Below are 23,516 nucleotides of genomic sequence, written 5' to 3' on the forward strand. Positions count from 1 at the left end.
ACCCTAACAAGAATAATTACAAAGATAGAAAAAAAATGCAAATGAAAATGAGCTCACTATGAATTCGATCGATGTCGTGGATCTGATTGGCTTCACAACAAAGAGGTGGCGGCAAACGTAGACCTAGGTGGTGAAGCTTGGTGAATCAAGAGCAGTGGTGACCACGGATCTAGGTGACGGCAATAAAGGCCATGATTTGAAGACTGCAACGATAGAGAGGCAAATTTGAAGGCCATGATGATGGAGAAGCGGCGGATGATGCGGATCTGAACCCCTTAACGATGGAGAGGGTTCAAATCAGAGGTAGCGGACGAAGAAGATGATCGAGAGGCGGATCTGAGTGGATATAAACTCATTGTGAATTCGATCTAGCGAGAGTAGTAGACGACGCAGGTTTGGGCGACGACAACAGCGGTGGCGGGTGCAGATCTTGAGGTCGCAACGATGGCAAGCGCGAATTTGGGCGACAACGACTACGGCGAGGAGGTGATGAACAAGAGGACGACGAGAGAGAGAGAGAAAGAGAAAGAGATCGGTTTTGGGAGACAGAAAGTGAGAGAGAGAGAGAGAACAACAAGAGGATTCGGGTAAGAGGATGAAGTGAGTGAGAGAGATAAGGATTTGATTTTTTTTTAATTAATTAATTAATTTATATTTAATAGAAATGAGATTGCCCAAGAATTTTTTTTTTTTTCATTTCAATATTCTAAGCTAGTTAAAGGGATTTATTATCCCTAATTCCCTTCTAATTTATTCTTGAAAATTTATTGTGTTCCAAATATAGACAAATCTTTTGGTTTTAGAACTAATTTTCAATCTTCATTTTTCTAGCACAACATTGATCCAAAATTCATCTTTCAAGGCTTGATCCATGTAAGTTGGCTCAATCATTAGATATGAAGGCCATATTGTAAAACATATAGTCCTTACACCTTGACTTGGTTCTCCAATTATTTGATCTATTAGATGATCTTGCACAAATTATAATTCTTGGGAAGCATACCTAAATCATCCTCGTCTTAGAGAGATAATTTTATCATCTAATTCTCTTAGCTTTCTTTCTAAAGATTTGAAAATTTTTATCATTTGAAAACAAGAGCACAACTAAGTAATCCTAAAGAAATTATCTACTATGACATATAATATTTTCCACCAAACTTTTAGTTTGCGTGGGTCCAAATAGATCTAAGTGCAATAGTTATAGAGGCTCACTGATTGATATTTTACTCATAGATTTAGGCTCTACCCTTCTTACTACCCTTCTTACTTTAATAGAAAACATCATAAAAATTTCTTTACTGATTTTCATTTTAGGAAGCCCGACAACTAGATCAAAATTTTCTTGATTAGGTTTGGATTTGCATGACTTAATATATCTTTTATGCCACAAAAAGAATATCATCATTCTTTACTATTAGGCATTATTTCTAGAAGGTGACATACCTTATTTCTTTGGGAGTGAGATCTATAGATCTCTCCCACTAGTCATGTGCGATGAGCATCCACTATACATATACAATTTGATTTCCATTGTGGTCCTCATGCACGTTTACATATTTGATGAGATCATGTTTTAGGTTTGGGTACCCATCTATAGACGAGTCCCTTGAATCTTTCTTCATTGGAATCAAATGATTTAATTATTTTGATGTATGTGGATGAAGAGTAACATTTAAAATTTTATGATCTAACTCATTCATTATTTGTATTACCCCTTTGGGTATCCACATTTGTACTATGTTGTTTCTCTTAGGTTGGGGTCTCCATCTAGGTTGTTTCCATTCTCTCTTAGGTATTTTGTACCTTAGTTTGGGTTTTGAATTTTTCTTTAAAATTAATGTGGCTAAACTTTTCTCAATTGCATTCTTTTCCAATAGTTTATTATTTTGAGTTTTTAATATTTTGTTTTCTTCTTAAAGATTAGTTAATTGATCTTTTAATTTATCTTCATTTTCTTTCTTGAGTTCTTGTGATTTTTCTTTTAAGTTATTTATTTCACTCTTTAATTTCGCGATTTCTTCTTTGTGGGACTTCTTAGAATTTTTAATTCTTTCTTAGTGGATAGAAATTTTATATATAGCTCTTCGTATGCTTTTTGTAATTCTTCTAACTCTAAATTATCTTCCTCTTCTTCATCTTCTTCTATAGCCATAAAGCATACATGTGCATTTTCTTTATTGGATTGGAATGACTCACTAGAATCATCCATATCCCATGCATTGAAAGGATGCCTTTTTGGATATTTTAAATGTTTCTTCTTCTTCTTCTTCTTCTTATATTTATTTTCTTTCTCTTTCTTTGAATACTCATTTTTATAATGCCCACCTTCTTAACAATTGTAGCAAGTAAGAAGCGATTTCTTGCTATCATTACCTTGTTTTTTCATTAAACTCCTTAAAATATTTTCTAGGGGGATTACATCTTCATCATTTTCACTAAAAGATCTTTAGCATCTTCATTCATTTTACTTAGTATTCTAAAATATTTGAGGCTTTTTTGAACCATCCATTTAAATTACTAATTGTCTCACTAAGCCATAACTTACATATTTGATATTGAGACACAAGAAAACTCAATTTAGAATTATTGGTTCCTTCATGAATTCTCTCTAATTCTTTCCATAATTCATGAGATGTAGAGCATGAAGATAATTTTTTACACTCACTAGGCATTAAAGAACTAAGAATTAAATACCTTACTCTATGGTCTATTTCTATTTTTCTTAGGTCTTCTTTTGACCATTATTCCTCATTGAAAGGATAGATCAAATCCATCCCTAACGAGTGTCCATAAAAGATAGTTTATGGAAATGATATAGGATTTCATCCTAATCTTCCAAAAGGCATAATCATTTCTAATGAGCATTGGAGGACTAGAGAGGATTGAGACATCACCTAGGGATTGACTAAAATAAGAGGCCATTATAAAATCTTATCATAAGATTTGAGATTGATAATCACAAATATTTTAGAACCTGCTCTGATACCAATTGTTGGTCCCTTAGGGTATGACCACTCAATAGGGGGAGTGAATTGAGTGATTAAAATTTTTCTCAATTTTAATAAATATTCTTGATTCATGATTTTATTGAAAAATATATATTTGATAAATATAATAAATTATATTTGAAATTAATAATAAATGTAAGCCACAAGATATAACAAAAATAAATACAATGAGGCACAAGATAATTTATAGCGGTTCGGTGTCTTCACATATACCTAGTCCACTCTCCCAAGGTCTAACCACCATTGGGGTTCCACTAAAATCAAAATAACCAAGGTTTCCACACTAACTCACATTGGAAACTAGATACACACCTAGATTACAATGAGTTCTAGGCAACCACTACACCAAGGTTTTCTCCCTAGCTTACCTTGGAAACTAGATTCATTTAAATTTTAACGGATAAGGAAACCTATACAATACTCAATAATAATTTAAATGTTACAAATAATTTGTTCACACTTGGACACAAATAAGTAATTAAGAACAAATTATACAAGGCAATAATATTTAAATAAATAAATAAACAGTGACCTCAGTTTGAATGGAGAAGATCATATTTGGCTTTGTGATCTCTTTTTCTCCTCTTGCCTTTTGGCTCTTCGGTGGATGAACAATGAATCTTTGAGAATCTTGAAATGCTTGAAAATTAGCTTGAGAGCTTTTGGGAGATTTGGATGTGCAATATGTGCAATAAATTCTCAACAAATGAGTTTAGGGGGTATTTATAAGCATTTTACCCACTAAAAAAATGATTAATATGAAATTTGAAATTCAAAAAATGTTTAGACTTTATCAAAAAATAAAAAAAACATGTCTCACCTTTAATTCAAAATAAATTTACTTTTTGCATAAGAAATTAATATTTGAAAATTCAAATATAAACTTTTGAGACATAAATAATTGAAATAAGAAAACATGTTTAAAATCAATCTCTTTTAATTCAAAATAAATTTACTTTTTGCATGAGTATGAGAAAACATATCTAAAACCAATTCTCTTTAATTTAAAATAAATTTACTTTTTATATGAGAAAGATAAAACATGTCTAAAAATAATTCTCCTTTAATTCAAAATAAATATATACTTTTTTCATAAGTAATAAAAGCATTTATTAATAAATAAAAATTCAAACATAAACTTTTGAGACATAAATGATCAAAAGTAGGAAACATTTTTAAAGATAATCCACCTTTAATTCAAAATAAATTTACTCTTTGTACCCACTTTTAATTCAAAATAAATTTATTTTTTTATATGAGAAAGAAATACATTTATATCATAAAAATATTTTTGTTAATTATCAAAACTTAATTAATATGAACAAGTTGGCTCAACACCGGCCAAGTTTGCAGTGGCAGCCGAAGAAGCTCCCAAGGGGTGTAGGGTTACTCTCCAGGCCATGATGGCCTAGTTCCGATGGCTATTGGCCGTGTGTGGCAGTCGGTTGGCCGTAATTTGACTGAGAATCGGTCAAACAATTTTTTAAAAAAATCACGGATTATATCGAACATTTTAGGCTGTTATGATGCATTTTAGGGCACTCAAGGGATGGGAAAGAGACTTAGGGACCAATGAAGGCTGGGATTTATTGAAAAATCAGTGAAATTTGGCTATAAAAGCTTGGACTCATAACCTAGGGTTTTTAACAAGTTCGAGTGGAAATTCGAGGGTTTAGAGGTTAAATTGAGGGTCACAGATAAGGAGCTTTTGTTCTTTGAATTTTATAGAACATTTTTTAGAGAATTTAGTGAGGTTTCGTTTAGATTTGAGTGAGTTTTGAGTGTTCACTAGAAAATTCAAAGAGTTGCCTGAGACGTACTATAAATTGGTCGTTTGAGGCACCGCCGGTGAAGTTTTTGGGCATCCAAGGGCATTTCCAGGTTCGCCTTGAGGAGTACTTCAAGTAGGTGATATTGGATTCACCATCAGAGCAAGTTTTAGTTGCTAGAGTCGGAGAAGATGATCAAGGAGTGTACTACACGCGCGAATTTCACTCTTAGTACACACACTAGGCATGTGAGGGAGTGTGAGGTCAGGGGTAAATTTGTAATTAATTTTTTAATTTTAAAAAAATTATTTTAGGAATAGTTGTAAAAAAATATTTGGTGAAAATAGGTGTTACATATTTGTTATGAATTTTTGAAGAAAAAAGGAAATTATGAAAAAATAGAAAAATTTTAAGAAATTAAGGATTTTGAAGTTTGGTGGAAAAATCATTGATCAGGAGGTAACTTGGTCATATGGGCTTGAGGATTTTGCGGTGTTTGAAGTGATACGCTTATCGAGGTTGAGATCAAAACATAGTTAAGGTGAGTGATTTGACTTGAAATTTGGTTCAATTTCAAGCAAATGATTTAACCTGTGGATGGTTGGTTTCATGTGAACGTTTTGCCTAAATGCTTTTGATTTACAAGCATAATGTGCATATTGACTTTATTACATGATGCATTAACTGGATATGTTTTGTGAAAATGCATGATAAGTGATTTTCGTGGCATTGATGACATATTTGATTTATGTCATTGTAATTGTCGATTGGGATGGGATGAGGTCTCTTTGAGAATGGGGCAATGTTAATCTCAATTGTGATAAGGGATTTTCCTCGGGTGACATCAGTGTGCACCCCAGAGATTAAGTATGTCACAGCAAGGTCAATCTCAACCGTGTGATGTGGAATGGATTTTCCATGGGTGATCGCCAATATGCACCCAGGAGATTGAGTATGCTAGGGAGATTTCTCAAAGTTGACATGTTGTATTATTTATATATGCATGCTATAAACTGTTTTTATGCTATCACTTAGATGATTCAACATTTAATCTGGATTATACCCTTGGAACATTCAAATGTTCTAGATAAGGGTCGCGGCAAGAGCGATGACGTGGTCAATTATGGCTGATGGGGTACGAGCATGATAGTCGTTATTTACATTTTTTAAATTATGTAATCCTTATTTTGATTGGAAGACAATATGTATGAACAATTGCAATAATCTATGTTATGAGATCTTATTTATTTCCATTGTCGAACTTACGTATGGAAAAAAAAGTTCCAGTAATTCCTTATAGTGACATGCCTGGCGAGGTGGGGTGTTACACCTTGTCACCTTATATATTTATTAATTAATTATTGGAGAACATCATAACAAAATTTCTCTTTCTTTTTATATAATAAAGTATTAAATTTTAAGTAAGACTAATGCTCCTTTATATTATTGATATTGTACTCGTTGTTTTTTTCTATAATAATAAGTTACCTTGAGTTAGCACTTAAAATAGAAATATCGATTTTGTAATAACTTGTTAAATTAAGAATAACAATACATTAAACATAATCATAATGTATATTTCTCTATATAGTATACTTCAAACACAACCTTAATTAATAATATATTTATTCATTCAATAATATATCTTCATTGTGTAATATATCTATTCAATACTTAATTAATACGAAAAAATGTAAAATAAAACAATTATATAAAACATAAAATCCAAAATTAAATATATATAAATATAACTAAATTAAAAAAACTTTTTCTGACTATATAAAATAAAACAAACTAAATATAACGAACTTAACTTAATCTGACCCAGTTTGCATTATTCTCCCTTATAACTATTAATCCATCATAATTTTTTATATTTTTAAATTATGACTTGCAGTACAAAAAAATAAAGAGATATTAATGATAAAAGACTAACGACAATAAATTTAGTGGTCAATGTAATATTATTAATGACTAAATATATATAATTTCCTTTATTATAAGATAAATTTTTACGATAAACTGAATAAGTCATCGTTAATATACCACTTTCTTGTTGTTATTGATTAAAATTTTTAATTCAAATAATAAAATAATAGAAAATAATTATTAAGATTTAATTAACACATTATATCTAATATTATTGTTTTTATAAATTATTATACCTTTTATTTAACAATTAATTATTTAAAAAAAATAAAAACAAAATACTATAACAAACACCCCCGCCTCTTCTAGTTCTTCCCCTTCCCTCCTATCTCTCTTTCTATTCCAATCACTTTTCTGGGCATCATCGATTGTGTGAAATCCGATCGTTCGTTCTTAGATCCGATCGCATTTTTACCGTGAAAGCAACCCCGATCTAACACTACAAAAAAAAAAAAGAGGCATTAACGATCAAAAACTAACGACGACTTTAATTTTGGCCATTAATATAGTATTAGTAATGACTAAATATAAATCCCATAATTAAAAGATAAATTTTAACGACAACTTAAATCAGTTATCATTAAAAAAGAACTTTCTCGTCATTATTGCCTAGAATTTTTATTTCTAACCATGAAATAATAAAAAAAATTAAGATTTAACTAACATTATATAAGGAACTGATCCTAATATAATTATATTTTTTTATAAATACACAAATATAATTATTAAACTATTATAATTGAGCATTAGTTATTTATTGATAATAAGATATATTAAAAAAAATTATATATCAAACTAATTTATTATATTTATTAGATTTATAATATAATTAAAATTTTAATCAATATTAATTTGAAATGCAATAATTTAAATTATTTTATTATCACATTTTAAATGATTACAATAAATTATTATTTAATAATTGTCATAATTTAAATTATTTTATCAGTTATCATAATCTTAAATTATATTATTTTTATTTAATTATTAAATATTAATAAAAACTAAGTGAAAGAGGCGGGCCGCCTCTTTCCCATGGCCAAATCCCCTCCCCAAAATTCCAAAATCCCTTTCATCACTTTTTGTGTACCCATGTCGCCGTCGCTCCAGCCCCACCATCGTCGTTCCCATGGTTGTTGTCGTTCGCACCCCTGCCATTGTCACTTACACTGCCTCGCCCGTACCTACCGACTATAGAAATCACCTCCATCGCCAATCGCACCCATTGTCATCATCCCCTCCCGTCAACCACAGAAACCCGTCACCGTTATCAATCGCACCCATCGACGCTCACACCGCCATTGCCCCCACCTGGTCCTTTCCACAACCCTAGGTACGTTCCATCCATCTCTCTTCCTTCTATATGATCTCTTATTTGGCCTTGGAATTAGAAAAGCTTGTGTTGTTGGATTTTTTTGGGGTATTCAAATGTATGATTTATTTCCCATAAGTTCAGTTTGGTTGGTGAAAATAACATTATAATAATATATAGCATTCAACTATTGTTTACAAGATTGAGTTTATAATACCAATCCTTTATGCCAAATAATTAAGACATATTGTATACTTTGTTCTAAAAATAATGCCTTATTTGGACTTTATTTCATCTCCTCAATTCTTTGTTAGCAAAAGGAAGATTGATGAAATATATGATATGGTTGTCTAATTAACACAACACAAACTTCTTCAGTAACCTCCCATATTGTACTGATAACACCCTCTTTGTTGTATCCTTGCAAATCCAACCTGCCCCTGCATCCCATCCCTTGGATATTGCTGCCACATTAGTTGCTCTTCCACTAGCAGTCTCTGTTTCATTTCCAACTTCTAATTTAATTGATTTCTTATTAATATATTTTTTGTTATAATATCAATAAAAATGTCATTTTTTGTTCGTTGAAATGATAGTATAATGACTTGTTGAGATATATGAGATGAATTCTGTTGTGATTTTATGAAGTATCTTATGCTTTGAGAATTGATGATGTTGCATATATTGAAGTACAATATTTTTGTGTTTTTTTTCTTCCAAGGGATGTAGTCCAGTTAGAGAGGAGACTCTACCGGATTTTCCCCAGAAATTATATTAAATAAAAAACATAATTAATTAAATAATTCCCAACAATTTAGTTAGATTTGTTGAAAGTTAGCCTTAGATTCTGGTTCGGTGACTTTGTCCGCCTAATTCTATCCCTTAAGTGGACGGATCATGACAAATAATATAGTGATAAGTAGAGTGTCATACCCACGAGGACTAACTTTTGACGTTTACTCTAACCGATTTAACCTTAACTGAACCCACATTGGTATAGCTATTAACAATGACTTCAACTGTAATGAAAAGTAATTTACTAATAAAAGATGCAGCTAGAACAATTTCTTTGATTTAAAACTCATAAGACTAAGGCACTAGGGTTTGTGAATCCGCCGTCGGCCTTTTATGATTCAATTGTTCATTACTCGGATCTTGTTATTCCTTATCTTAGGTTGAAAATCGATGATCCAATTACAACCAAAAGCCTCTCTCGGTGGTCATTCAGTTCTATGTATATATATGAGATTAACTATCTCTAATCAACCTTCAAACGTATAAACATGCATTCAATCACAGTGATCATCACAAAATGATTTCACGGGACATAATGGTATCTTTACCTATTATAGGACCCTACGTTGTTTGCTACCATATCTAATTCGTATTGAATCTCTCGAAAGCAACACAAATCACAAATACGTTTCAATGGTGATCAAGCATCAAAACGACATTATGAACATAACACACAATCAACCCGAATGAATCAGAAAATAGCAAATCGAGTAACTTTAAATCAAACCATTAGAAGTCGAGGTTTCATCATTCACCATAGCTATAAATACTTAGCAATGCATTCTTACAATCAATAGAAAAAGAAAAGAGTCAGAGTCTATAGCAAAGATTGAGAAAGAGAAAGAGAAATACAACTAAAAGTATAGTTTACCTTCTTTCACGCCCCTTCAATCTTCTGTCGGCTCCTTTTCCATCCAAAAACTCCTCAAATCCCTCAAGAATAAGTCTTTATATAGTGCTTTTTAGGTTATTAAAGTCATGCATAGTGAAAACTCTCGTTTCCCATTGAATTGGATAGAGACGAGCCAAAAACCCACTTTGAATTGAAGTTCAGAACTCTACTGCGGTTCTATAACGGTATGCTTGTTGCTGCAGATCCCGTGAGCTCCAGATAGCAATTCCTAAAACAGTCTTACAACGGTATGCATTCCGCTGTAAGATCATGAGCCCCAGAAACTAACTCTTACAACAGTTCTATAGCGGAATACTTACCGCTGTAGGCCACTAAATTTCTTCCTTAGCCTCTTTCTTCTTCACTTTTCACTTTTCACTTTTCACTCTTGTTCCACTTTCACTTTCTCCATCTCATTTCGAGTTGATAGCTGACCATGCATTCAAGTTTTATTTTCGCTCCTATCATGCACCAAAATCGTTTCTTTTTGTTCCATATCCGTTTTACATGTGATGTGTACCTATATTGACAATATTGAGCCCAAAATGAGTAGCAATCATGTTCATTGAATACTTAAATTCTAAGCTTTAACAACTAAATAAGAGTGCAAAATATACTGATTAGACTTCCTCGATAAACAGTGAGGACGTCACTAAATTGTCCAATTGGGCAGTCCAAAAGTTTGATGTCGTGTTGTGTGCTCGACGGATACACATTAATTAGTGATGCATGGTACGAAAATTTGGTAGAATCTCAGGTTGTTATTCGATTGCATATAAGAATATATTTTGATTCACATGATTGACTCAAATTGAGTGTAACTCGTATGAATCAACACATAATCCTTATCGTGCATATGGAGAACTACGCTGAGATGCTACTGAAATTTCGTACTGTGCATGAGTAAATGCATCCGCTAGTGGTCATATCACCACTCATTTTTGAATGGGATATATCCCAACCTTCAAATTTTAAGGAGAAGTTATAAGGAGTGGTTTAGTGGAAGAAGATTAAAAAAATTCAAATAAAAAAATTGTTGTAATCATAATTAAGTAATTTTTTATTCTTTAATTACCATAGGAAAAAAATGAGATTAAATTGTCTGTGGATGTATATCAGGCATAAGGAGGATGGTTATGTTTCTACAAAGTTTATCAATGGTGCTAAGGAGTTTGTTAACTTTTCTAAGAGTCAACGAGAGTGGATGGACGAGAATAAGATAAAATGTCCCTATAATCAACGAAAGTATAGGAACATAACTTTTCATGACCAGGAAATAATGACAACTCACTTGCTTACCTAAGGTTTCGTACCGGGGTATTACGAGTGGACATTTCATGGGGAACTGAAAGCTATAGTCAATTCAGCTAATATATCGTACTCAGCACCGACGCCTGAAACAAAGCCAAGCAACGCATATGAGACTATGGTAATGGATGCTACCGGGCCTGATTTCAATTCGAATATGGAGGAGGAACCTTCGAATCTGGAAGGTCAAGCATTCTATGACATGTTGAGTGCTGCGAAAAAGAAGTTATATCTTGCTTGTCGAAAACATACGCAGTTGTCGCTTGTTCTAGATTGCTTAGCTTTAAGTCGGAGCACCATCTATCTGAGAGGGAATTTGATCAACTCTGTGAATTACTTAAGGAGATTATTCCTGAACCTAATATAGTGATTGATAATTTTTACAACACTAAGAAGCTGGTACAAGGGCTGGGCCTTCCCGTTGAGAAAATTGATTGATGTAGAAACATTTGTATGATTTCTTTTAGGGTAATGATAGCGATTTGATAGTCTGCAGGTTTTGTCATGAGAAACGGTACAAACAAGTTGATCAAGCTGACACTAGCAAATGACAAAAAACTTGTGTTCCTCATAAGAAGATGCACTACTTTCCTTTAATTCCTTGGCTTCTAAGACTGTATGCATACAATTCAACAGTAGCAAAAATGGGGTAGCATGTGGATCATGCAGTCAAAGATGGCATCATGCGTCATCCGTTGGATTCCCTCACGTGGATCTATTTTAATAAGACTCAAGGATTTTGTTGCCGAGAAAAAAGAATGTCAGACTCGAATCTTTGTACTGATGGGTTTTAGCCGTTTGGTCAATCTGGGAAGCATTATTCTTCTTGGCCTATCATTTTCATGGTGTATAATTTGCCACCTTGGATGTGTATGAAGGATATGACAATGTTCTTAACGGTGCTAGTGCTAGGATCAGAGAACCTTAAGGAAAAACTTGATGTTTTCTTACAGCCCCTTATTACAAAGTTGAAACTTTTGTGGGATGTTGGTGTGTAGGCATATGACATTTCATTAAAACAAAATTTTCAACTGAAAGCGACTTTGATATGGATCATTAGTGATTTTCCTGCATATTCAATGGTCTTGGGGTATATCAGGGTAAGAAAGCTGGCATGTGCTTATTGTAAGAATCACTCGAACGCATTTTACCTGTTGAAGAGTTGAAAGATTTCTTGGTTTGACAACCATTGAAAGTTCTTGAGTCGAGATCATCTATATCGATGGAATAAGCAATGGATTCTACAAGAATACTTTGGTAAGAAAAAAAATAGCACTTCCTGTATTATTTAGACTTGAGATACTTGTTTCCTTAGACGAGTTGAGTCTAGTGAAGGTGATAAAACCCAATGCTGGAAAGACAAATGGGGATAACAGTCATGGTGGTGGTTGGAAGAGTAGGAGCATTTTTTGGGATTTGCTTTATTGGAAAACTCATCTCATTTGATATATGTTATGCATATAGAGAAAAATGTGTTCAATACATTGATGAATGTACTTGGAAAAACTAAGGACACGATGAAGTCAAGAGAAGAGTTGAATCAGTATTGCTGTCGCATTGCTCAACTGACTTTTACTCTAAACAAGAAAGAAAAAGTCGCCTTGTGTGCGTGGGTAAAAAATCTGGAATTTTCTGATGGGTATGTGTCAAACATGGCCATATGTGTTGACACAAAGAAGCTTAAGTTGTTTGGGATGAAGAGCGACAACTATCATGTGTTTATGCAAACGTTGGTGCCTGTTGCATTTTGGGAATTACTATTGCAAAAAGTAGAGGTGACACTGACTGAGTTGAGTCTTTTCTTTAAAGATTTGATATCAACTGCTATCAAAAGTGAACACATGATGAAATTAGAGAACGACATCCCCATTACTCTATGTAAGTTGGAGCTCATATTCCCTCCAAGATTTTTTGACTCTATGGAGTATTTTCTGGTTCATTTGGCTTATGAAGCAAAGTTAGCAGGTCTAGTTCAATATCGGTAGATGTAACCGTTTGAAATGTACTATTTTTATTAAATTTAATTTCTTTTCTATTTTTCAAGAAACATATTCATTATGTAGTTCTCTTCTCTGACAACTATACACATTTGATATAGATATTTTGGAAAATTGAAGAAAATAGTTAGAAATAAAGCTTAAGTGGAAGGCTTTATTTTTAATTCATACGTTGTGGAGTAAGCATCGTTGTTTTATTCTCATTACTTTGAGGACCATGTTGTTATAAGGCATACACGAGTGTTACACAACAATACTGATGTTGTAAATGAAGGGGATGACTAGGAGGGGAAGTTATCCATTTTCAAGCATCATTGTGGACCATTCAAATGTAAAAGTCACGAATGTTGTTTGATAAAGAATATAATGTTACGCACAGATGTATTTTAATGAATTACCCAGAAATAGAACCATATCTATGGTAAGATTTTGCTAATTAATTGTTGTTAATTTCTAAATTATCTTTAAACTAAATAGTCAAATGTAATTATTTTCAATTTTTTTATTTGTCAAGAATTTACGATACTGAGCTAAGGCAACGTAATCCTGACATTGACGACCACGTTATTGAACACTTAACGAATAATGAATTCCCTTCTTGCTTCAATTGCTATGTGAGTTGGTTAACTGGAATATTAATTCCACCCAATTTCTTATATCGTAATTTTTTATGTATCTTTCTTATTTAATAGGCTCGCGATCCTACGAACAATGAGACTAACTCATATACAAGGGATCTCGCAAAATGGCCTTTCAACATCGTTACAATGTACCCTAGTTGCTTTGTCAATAGATTTAAATTTTACATGATTAACCACAGTTCGAATAAAGGTACTATGAACAACGACATGTGTGTTAAATGATCCAACTATGATGATCCCAAGAAAGACTATTGTACACAGATAATAGAGATTGTCGAGCTCTAGTATCTTTTAGTATTGTATTTGTCGCTAACACATATTAAAAAATTAAAAAATTATTTTATCGAAGAAAAGTTTACTAAATTTTAAAAAAATATATTACTAACGCTGAAATACTCCATCGCTAATCCATTGCTAAATTCCAAAACTTTGCCGTTCATTCAAACCCCTCTAATATTACATGAACTTATTGATTTTGCGTGTCTGATAATTAATTGACATTGTTATCAGCTTTTATGGGATAAAAAAATATAGCAGTCTAATGTCATTGCCCTTTGAATATATATATAACATTCGCCAAGTTGCATAATCAAAAATGAAAGACAAATTGATTTAGTATTCTTGGCTAAATAATTAATATATATTACAAATAGTTTGGTCGTTGTTGAGAATTGGCATATCTTAGATGGCAAGTGAGTAGAATTGATTGAAATGTCAAGAAAACTTTACTTAGTTTGCTATATATATAGGCCTATAGCATCAAGAAAGAACAGACTTGTACAATATAATTTATTTATTGAGATTAAAATCATAGGTATATAACTTCCTGTCCCATTTCCAGAAAGCATGGCCATGTAATTGTAAGGTCTAAAATGGAGCTATTATAGCTGTCTTTCAATGGAAAATGATCTTTTATAAATTTTATACTAAAGAAATATACTAACAAAATGATGTGACAGTAACATTAAAATTTTCCATGCCCGAATATAATTATAAAGAAACGTTGTGTTAATTGTAATTAATTAAGAAAATCTTATTAGCTAGCAAATAAAGAACATATGAACTTGATCAATATTCCCCGATCGAGTCACTCATAATCATGGACAGGAATTCGGTATATATATCTTGCAAATGTTATCATTTTATTTTATATTATAATGTACTATCTAAGTTTCTTGTGGCAAATTCCAATCACGTCACTTGGTATCCAAAGTCAAAAGCCAGGAGGCCATCCTATTTGACAAAAGCCTTCAATTAATTAAGTTGCTTGCTCCCAACAAAGACTAATTACTGTAAAACTTTTGTTGTTATGAGAAAATATCATTTCCAAAAAAGAATAGTAATTATTATGACGATCGTTATATCGATTATTATTCAAACCCCTGTAATATTAAATGAACTTATTGATTTTGCGTGTCTGATAATTAATTGACATTGTTATCAGTTCATTTTTTAATAATCAGTATGTTTATTTTTTTGGCAATAAGACTTGCAACTTGCATGTATCCTTAAATATTCAAATATGTTGCACTTGCACGAGGGCTTATCTCTTTAACCTAGGGTTTCCTGGCAGGCAAATGTGTTATATATGTTGGGCTCCAATCATTAGCTGTAAACCTTCTTTCTCGGTTGCTATTGGCTGACACTCCCTTGTCTTCAATCACAGCTCCTGCATCTAAAAGGAATGCTAAAAGTTATATGGATAATGATATTATTATTTATATGTTATATTCTCATTAAAAAATGTGTTAACTAAATAAAATAATGACACATGAGACGTCACATAATTGATGATATATTTATCAATTATAACTCCTAACATTATTTAATATTTAATCTTCCATTACTCTTTAGGTATTAACTTTAAAACTTTGCTCGCTTTACTAATAAACAGTAATCCTTCACAACCTACAATCGTTGCATCCCTATTATTTCCCGTCAATGACCACCCAATTCCCTCAACATGGATCATTGAGAACCACCTACCACCATTATTGAACCAGAAGGCCCCTTTTGCCCTTAAAATCCCTCGTTATCCCAAGCTAGACATGGCCAAAATTGAACCGGATCGGCGGTTCGAACCGGAACCGGACCGACCGGAACCGGACCCGGAACCGGCCGAACCGGAACCGGAACCGGAACCGGACCGAACCGGCGAAATTCGGTCCGGTTTCGGTTCAAGGTTCCGGAAAATCGGAACCGCCGGTTCCGCGGAGCCGGAACCGCCGATTCCGCGGAACCGGCCGTGCCCCCCCTCCCTCCCCCGTGCGGCCGTGCCCCCCCTCCCCCAACGGTCCAATTTTGGACCGTTGGCCCCCCCCCTCCCCCCCCCCCGTGCGGCCGTGCCCCCCCTCCCCCAACGGTCCAATTTTGGACCGTTGGCCCCCCCCTCCCCCCCCCCCCAACGGACCGTTGGCTGCCACCCCCAGCCAACTTTTTTTTTTTTTTAAATTTTATAATTCCTATCTATATATACCCCTCCCTCCCCCACTCATTTTTCACACACTCTCTCTCTCTCTCTCTCTCTCTCTCTCTCTCAAGTCTCAAGCTATTATTCTCTCAATTTTGTCTCTCATTTAATATTTTAATTTCAATTTCTTCAATCTTCTCATTTTGTTATTTATCAATTTATTCAATTATATTGTTAATTATTTATTACTTGTTACTATATTATTTTATCATTATTATATTTTTTTATTATCATACTTTTTTCAAAAAAATGGCAAGTGAAGGTAGAAATTTTGAAAATGTTGAAAATGTTGAGTTTGAACCTCAAAATTTTCAAACACAAGAGAGTGAAACTCAACAAAAGGGAGGTGGAAAAATTTCTACTTCTGATATTTTTAATATTCATTTCAAGAAAACACCAAAAGGAGATGGTAAATTTGATGTATCTTGTAATTATTGTAATCAGGTATACAAATTCAAGCAAGGAGGTGGATATGGTACTTTCGCCCGACATTTGCAAACAAAGCACCCGCTCAAGGTTGGATTGAGCCGCGATCAAACACAAATATCCGGGTTTGCTACCTCTTCAAACTCTCCTCAATTATTTCATTATAATGAAGCTAATTGTAGGTCTGGTTTAGCTGAAATGGTAGCAATTGATCATTTATCTTTTAGTTTTGGTGAAAAATTAGGTTTTACTCGATTTTGTCAAAACTTTGTTAATCCTAGTTTTAAATCAATTCCTAGAAATACTTTGAAAAGGAATTTGTTAAAATTGTTTAAAAACTCAAAAATTGAATTGATAACATATTTTCAAAACAATAATATTAATGTTTCTATTTGTAGTGATATTTGGAGTGATCATTGGCAAACTCATTCATATATGGGTATTACTTGTCATTGGGTTGATGAAAATTATGTTTTACAAAAAAGAATTCTTGCGTATCGATGTTTTGATGAAAGTCATAATGCTGAAAATATTTGTAGATTAATTCAACAAATTTTACAAGAATATAGATTAGTTAATAGAATTTTTTCAATTTCTTTTGATAATACGTCGGCTAATACTGCTTCTATTAATGAATTGAAAAGAATTTGCCAACCAAATTTTGGTGGAAGATTTTTTCATGTTAGATGTGCATGTCATGTTTTAAATTTATGTGTTCAAAATGGTATTAAGTCACTTAATTCTTATTTAGATCCAATTAGAAATGTTATTTCTTATATTTGGGTACACCCTCGAACTGCAAAAGCATGGGCACATTTTTGCACCTCCAATGGTCAAACCCCAATACGTTTTTCAAAAGATGTCCCTACTCGTTGGAACTCAACTTTTAAATTACTTAATCAATCTTTTGAATATAAAGATTTATTGTGTTCTTTTGCAGCAAATTATATTCCACAATATCCTATTTTTTCAACTATGTGGAATGTTTGTAGTTCAATTTTGAATATTTTACGAATTTTTAATGATGCTACTCATACACTTAGTAGTGTTTATAAACCAACTTCACATCAATTTTTAATAGAAGCAATGAATGTGGCCGGTGTATTAATGGAAGGAATTAATGTTGAAGAAATTTGTCATGTTGTTTTAGAAATGAGAGAAAAATGGTTACGTTATTATCAATTTATTCCTGAAATTTTTCTTGTTACTATGGTATTTGATCCTAGGTGTAAATTTGATGGTTTAATTGAGTGTTTGTCTAACTATTATTCGTTGTTAGGATTAGAAAATAATGAAGAAATTGATGTGAATATTATAATTTCTAAGGTTAGAACTTTATGCAATCAATTATATGAAGCATATGTTATTGCTCCTAGTAGTGAAGAATCATTTCCATCCATGGCTCCGCATTCCTCTTCCTCCCAACCAATGAAATGGGGTCATAAATTTTTAGATCAAAGGAGGAAAAAACCTAGATCGAGCTCACATTCGGAGCTCGAAACTTATCTAACCACAGTTTTTGAGTTTGGTGATGATACAGGTTTAAATTTTGAAATTTTGGAGTGGTGGAAAAGGCACAAGGAGACATTTCCAACTCTTGCAATTATTGCAAGTCAACTTCTTGCAGTTCCAGCTTCAACTGTAGCCGTTGAACAAACATTCAGTAGTGGAGGCAACATTTTGGACGAAAGAAGATCAAGATTGGCTCCAGAATCATTGGAAGCTCAAGTTTGCCTCGATGATTGGGAAAGAGCTAACATGCGACGTCAAGAAGAACTTATTCATTCATCATCATCTGACGAATGGGTTAATGATGGTTCAACAACGGCGACTTCCGACTCCAATGAAGATGCGTAGGATCCAAGTCCATATTTTATTTTTTTTCACATTTGTAAAAATTAATTACTTGTATTACATTTTTGTTGTAATTATTTTTTAATGAAATTAAGTCTAATTCTATTTTTTATTTTTTATTTTTCACATTTGTAAAAATTAATTACTTGTATTACATACTTGTTTAGTTGTTTTAATTATTTTTAATGAAATTATTACTTATATTTCTTCAATTTTTAGTAGTGTTTTTTTATTAAAAATATGGTTGAGAATATTTATATTTACAATTACATTTAACAATTAAAAATCGAAACCAAACCGAACCGAACAACGGAACAAGGACCAAAATTGAATACAACAATATTTAAAAAAAATTAAAAAAATTCGGTTTGAACCGGAACCGTTGACCGAACCGGCTCAAACCGTTGACCGAACCGGTCCAAACCGTTGACCGAACCGGCACGAACCGGAACCGAAACCGAACCGTCCCAAACCGCCCTTGGGCGGTTCGGTTCAGGTTCAAAGATTTCTTGAACCGGAACCGGCGGTTCATGAACCGGAACCGGCGGTTCATGAACCGTGGCCATGTCTATCCCAAGCCCCCTAAAAACCTTCTAGTGTAGAGCCGGCCCAACTAATCTGGGGGCTTTAGGCGAAAAAATTTATCGAGGCCTTCTTAAAAGTATTAATTTTTTTATAAAAAAATAAATAATATATTTTTTTACTAAAAAATTTTATCATTTCATTAAATTAAAAAAAAAGTTGAAGTTCAATCAACTACAAAATCTGATAATTTCTTAATGATAGTGAATTTTTAACTAAAATATAATATCTCAGAGATTAAAAAATGCTAAACAACCTACCACAATAAACAAAGAAAAAATAAAGCTAATTTTTTCTTGAAACTCTAAGAAGATTAGTGTAACTCGAGTAAAAAACTATACATTTCTAAGTTTCCTATAGAAGAAAACAAAATAAGGCATTAAACTAATAACATTAAAAAGGTAAAGTTCACCAATAATGAGCAAATTTTATTCCACAAATATGCGTTGAACTATACTTAGTTTTATGTAAAATTAATTTTTCTTGCTTTTTGAGATACAAAATCGTTAATTAAATCTCCATAATTAAGTTTATCTAATAAACCATGTTCAATAGATAATATAGCTAATTTATTTAATATTTCTTGTGACATAATTGACCTCAAATATGACTATCAATTTCAATTTTGAAATTTTTTTTACAGTACAAGCCACTGAAACTGGAATTGTGAATAATATTCTATAAACAATAATATATGCATTTGGAAAATAATCAACTATTTTGATGTAGTGAAGAATTTGTACCATTTTTTTCCTTTTAAAAAGTTTCTCTTAACACTCTTAATTCTAAAAATAAATCTAAACCATCTATATCAGAAAATCCATCAAATTTAAGAATATTTTTAAGATTCAAACAATATCCTTTTAAAACATCTTCATCCGTTGATTTTAATTTCTTAAAATTGCATAGAAAATTTTCATATATTCCAAATTACTCAAACCTATTTCAAAGTGAAAAAATGACTTGATCAATTGTATACATAAAATAATCAACTTTAAAGAATTTTTTAACAGATTTTGTTTTATCATCATTGATATTTTTATCAAATTATATTTTGTATTTAATTTTTTAATAAAATATTTATTATTAAAAAATAAAAATATATATAAATAACAAATTTTTTAAATTTGAGGCCCCAGCCCGCCGCCTAGCTGGCCTTACTATAGGGCTGGCTCTGTTCTAGTGCTACCTTCCACCAAAACCTTATTCACCACCCCTATTGGTAAACTATAGGGCAACCAACTCCTATCCATGGCTCATTCACATCCAACCCTCGTACTGAACAATTTTCACAATCTTCCCTATGACTCGTTGAAAAATGTACAAAACTGAAAGCTACCCCATCTACAGCGGAAAATCTGTTATTAACAGCCAACCCATGTCCATTATAGATTCCTACTCTCCAACTCAAGGTTGGACTGATATCCAACTCTTTCATCTGTTCCTCAATTGAATAGGTTCAATAAAATGATAGATTCTCTATGGTGAAATGAACATGGGACCGAGGGATTCAAGTCTCAATGCTACAAAAAGTCGGGTTCATATTATTATGTTAAGTAGTTGAGTTTAGTGTTGTAATCTTTGATGAGCCTTTTTACATTTTGTTACATTTTTTTTTTTTTTTTGTGGGCTCCTTTAATGTTCTTTAGGTTTTGTTGTTTTGCCCTCTAGTTATCTTTTTCAACCCTTGGCCATTTGATTATGGGAAAAGGATCTCAAGAGGTCAGCCTTTGTTCCTAATTTGTGATCCATTTGGGTTATTTCCGTACCCTTCACCAAGTCTCAACCACCAGGGTCACTCCTATGCCATGCATTGGGTTCTCCAAGCTTCATTATGATAAGTCTTTTAGTCCACTGTAGGCTTCCCTCTCCTAATTTCATTCCCCGGACTCTTTGGTTATTGGCCTTTGATGATGCTCTCTATAGCTTTTGCTTCGGCTCGATCCTCCGGACTCAACTTGTTTCTATTTTGGGCTCTTTTCGTACGGGTTTACCCCCCTAACTTTGTATTTGTGACTGTATTCTAACTCTAATTTATTATTTATAAAAAATAACTATCCTCGAACGTGTACTAAAAAATAACTTATAAATCACATATTTAAAAAAACCACTATAATCTTTTCTAATCACATAAAATTTTGAGCTGGGAGAGGCTGCCATTATGGGAAGCGATCACTATTTCAATCTCCATTTTGGTGGCCTTCAATGACAATACGAGGTTCCTATAAAGCTATGCTGCAGTCTTTTTCAAGAATTGTTAGATGAAGACTTTGGAGAGTTGAAGATCAATTTTATTATTACATTCAAATTTGTGTTAATTAAATTTTATATTAAAAAATAAAAACTTATAATTTAAATATCAAACACACTCTATTTATTTATACGTACGTAACGTGGGACACGGCTTTAATTCTTATTATTATGCTTGCTGATTTGTGGGCCAAAACAGTGTAAGGCCCTACCGTGGAAGCATAACTAATCATCATCCTAAATCATGGTTTAATTAAAAGGCAAACAAAGAATGATAAAAAGGGCCCGTTTCGTATTAATCTGCTTTTACGAATCCAACCTCTTTTTATTAATTTGATATATTTTCGTATTATTAAACAGCATAGTAATTTACATATATTTTCAAAATCCTTGGGGTTGTCGATTTGAAACTGGACATGGTCTAACAAAATGCCAATATCTACACGATTACTCCATGATACCAAATTAATAAATAATTAACAATTAAGTTTAAACAACCCCCAAAAAAACAGAGTCAGGCCGTCGCCGGCAGAACAGAAATTGCGACCCGGTCAGCCCCACGCCCATTGACCTCCATTCCATATGCCAAGCTTAAAACCCGACCCGGCCTCACAGCTCGTTCTCCCAACCGAGTCGACTCACTCACCACCAGCCACCTGGCCCTTTCTCTCTCTTCCGCCACCTTCACTGCCTTCCTCTTCGTCTCCTTTACCAATTCCCAAAACGCATCGTTTCGTTTCCGACTCACAAACAACACCAATATTCTCTCTCGGCTTTCCTCCAACCTCTCCAAACACCGAGTCAACTTGGCCAACTCATCGACATCCAATCTACTAATCCTCTTACCCCATTCATTCAGTCTGACCCAGATCTGGCGCTGAGTCGAGCGGTAATCGTCGCCAACCAGGTTCACAATCTCGTAAACCAAGTCGTTCCGTTGGCAATCCACTGAATCTGGAGCTCTGCTTATTTCCTCCACCATTGCCACCAAAGCTTCCGTTTCTGACATCAATTCCAAGTCCAGCAGAGATGTGATCGTAAATCTATCTTTTGAAAGAGAAGAAGAAGATACGTAAGTTCCCAGAACCCTTGACGTCGTTAGGTTGCTTTCCAGGAAACCAGCGTACCATCGGACCCAGGTCGAGAACTCTGAGGTTTCCACGTCTCTGCCGTCACGGAACGTCGAGAGGTTGAGGAAGTTATGGCCGCCGGAGGCGGGGAAGATGGAGAGCTGGTCCTTGAGGATGAAGGAGCCTCGGGCGACGACGTGGTGGAGGGTGATGAGGCACTTGAGGGCCACGAAGGTGTCGCCGGTGCGGTGGAGACGGTCCATGATGGCAGCGATGCAGGCGGAGGCGGTGGCGCGGGAGCCGAGACCGAGGGAAAGGACGGCGGCGAGGCAGTGCTCCGGCGGGAAGGAGGAGGAGCGGTGGGTGGTGGCGTGGATGACGGCGGCGCGTGCGATGGAGGTGGAGCGTTTGACTGTGAGAGCGGCCTTGATGAGTGAAGCCCTGTCCTTGAGAATGCCGATGAAATCTCGCACCAGTTTGGTTCGCCGATCCATGGCGGATCAAAATGGATTTCGAAGATGGATTTGAGCTAAGGAATAGGGGATATGACTTTAGTGGAATTAAACAGATTAATTTTGATTTATATGGAATGAGTGGACGCGTGGGGGCAGCTTTGGATGGATGTTTCTATAATTTCAATTTTTGGATTGACTTTTCAGTTTATACCGTTCTTTGCGCGGACTTTTATGTTTTTGTTTCCAATTTGAAAATGATGCTCATGAATTATGACATATGCGACGCGGATAAGTTTTAAGGCGCTCTCTCTCCCTATCTCTCTCTTATAAAAGAAAGAACTTTTTTAAATCGCTCAACCATAGATATAGACGGAGATTCTTCCACACCTCCCGCCTAGATACAACGCGCCGTTGTTGCGGAAAGAAATTGTCAAATCGGTTGCCAGTTGGGAATTAATGGAACCCAAAAAGAAAAAAAGACCTCAAACCGCCAAATAGTGACGCTGGGAAACAACCACGAGAGAAAATTAAATGTTGAATTCCCATCTCCAAAGCTAGCTAGCTGCACCCCTGCTAATTAAGTGTGTTGCCGCCTTAGTGAACAATATTGGATAAAGTTCCGCCAAAATGCTCTCCCTTCTCTCTACCCTCTCCAGGCGACACAAGGGTGATCACCCATCTCCATGCGCAGCCGGCCCTCATCCTCGGCTCAATTCCTCACTAAAGATGCCACTCCCAATGTTCAAGCTCTCCCTAGC

The 23,516-nt window shown here is 33.9% G+C and overlaps 1 protein-coding gene across 1 annotated transcript; it reads right to left on the reverse strand.

Annotated features, from left to right (window-relative positions):
* Positions 1-21,655: 21,655 nt before the first annotated feature.
* LOC127798996 (putative clathrin assembly protein At4g40080) lies at positions 21,656-22,911 on the reverse strand. The gene has a single exon (XM_052332665.1). It carries the CDS (start codon positions 22,795-22,797, stop codon positions 21,748-21,750), a length of 1,050 nt encoding a protein of 349 aa, XP_052188625.1. The 5' UTR covers positions 22,798-22,911; the 3' UTR covers positions 21,656-21,747.
* Between the last annotated feature and the right edge of the window lie 605 nt (positions 22,912-23,516).

The sequence above is a fragment of the Diospyros lotus genome, chromosome 4 (genome assembly GCF_014633365.1).
Source record: "Diospyros lotus cultivar Yz01 chromosome 4, ASM1463336v1, whole genome shotgun sequence".
Taxonomy (NCBI): Eukaryota; Viridiplantae; Streptophyta; class Magnoliopsida; order Ericales; family Ebenaceae; genus Diospyros; species Diospyros lotus.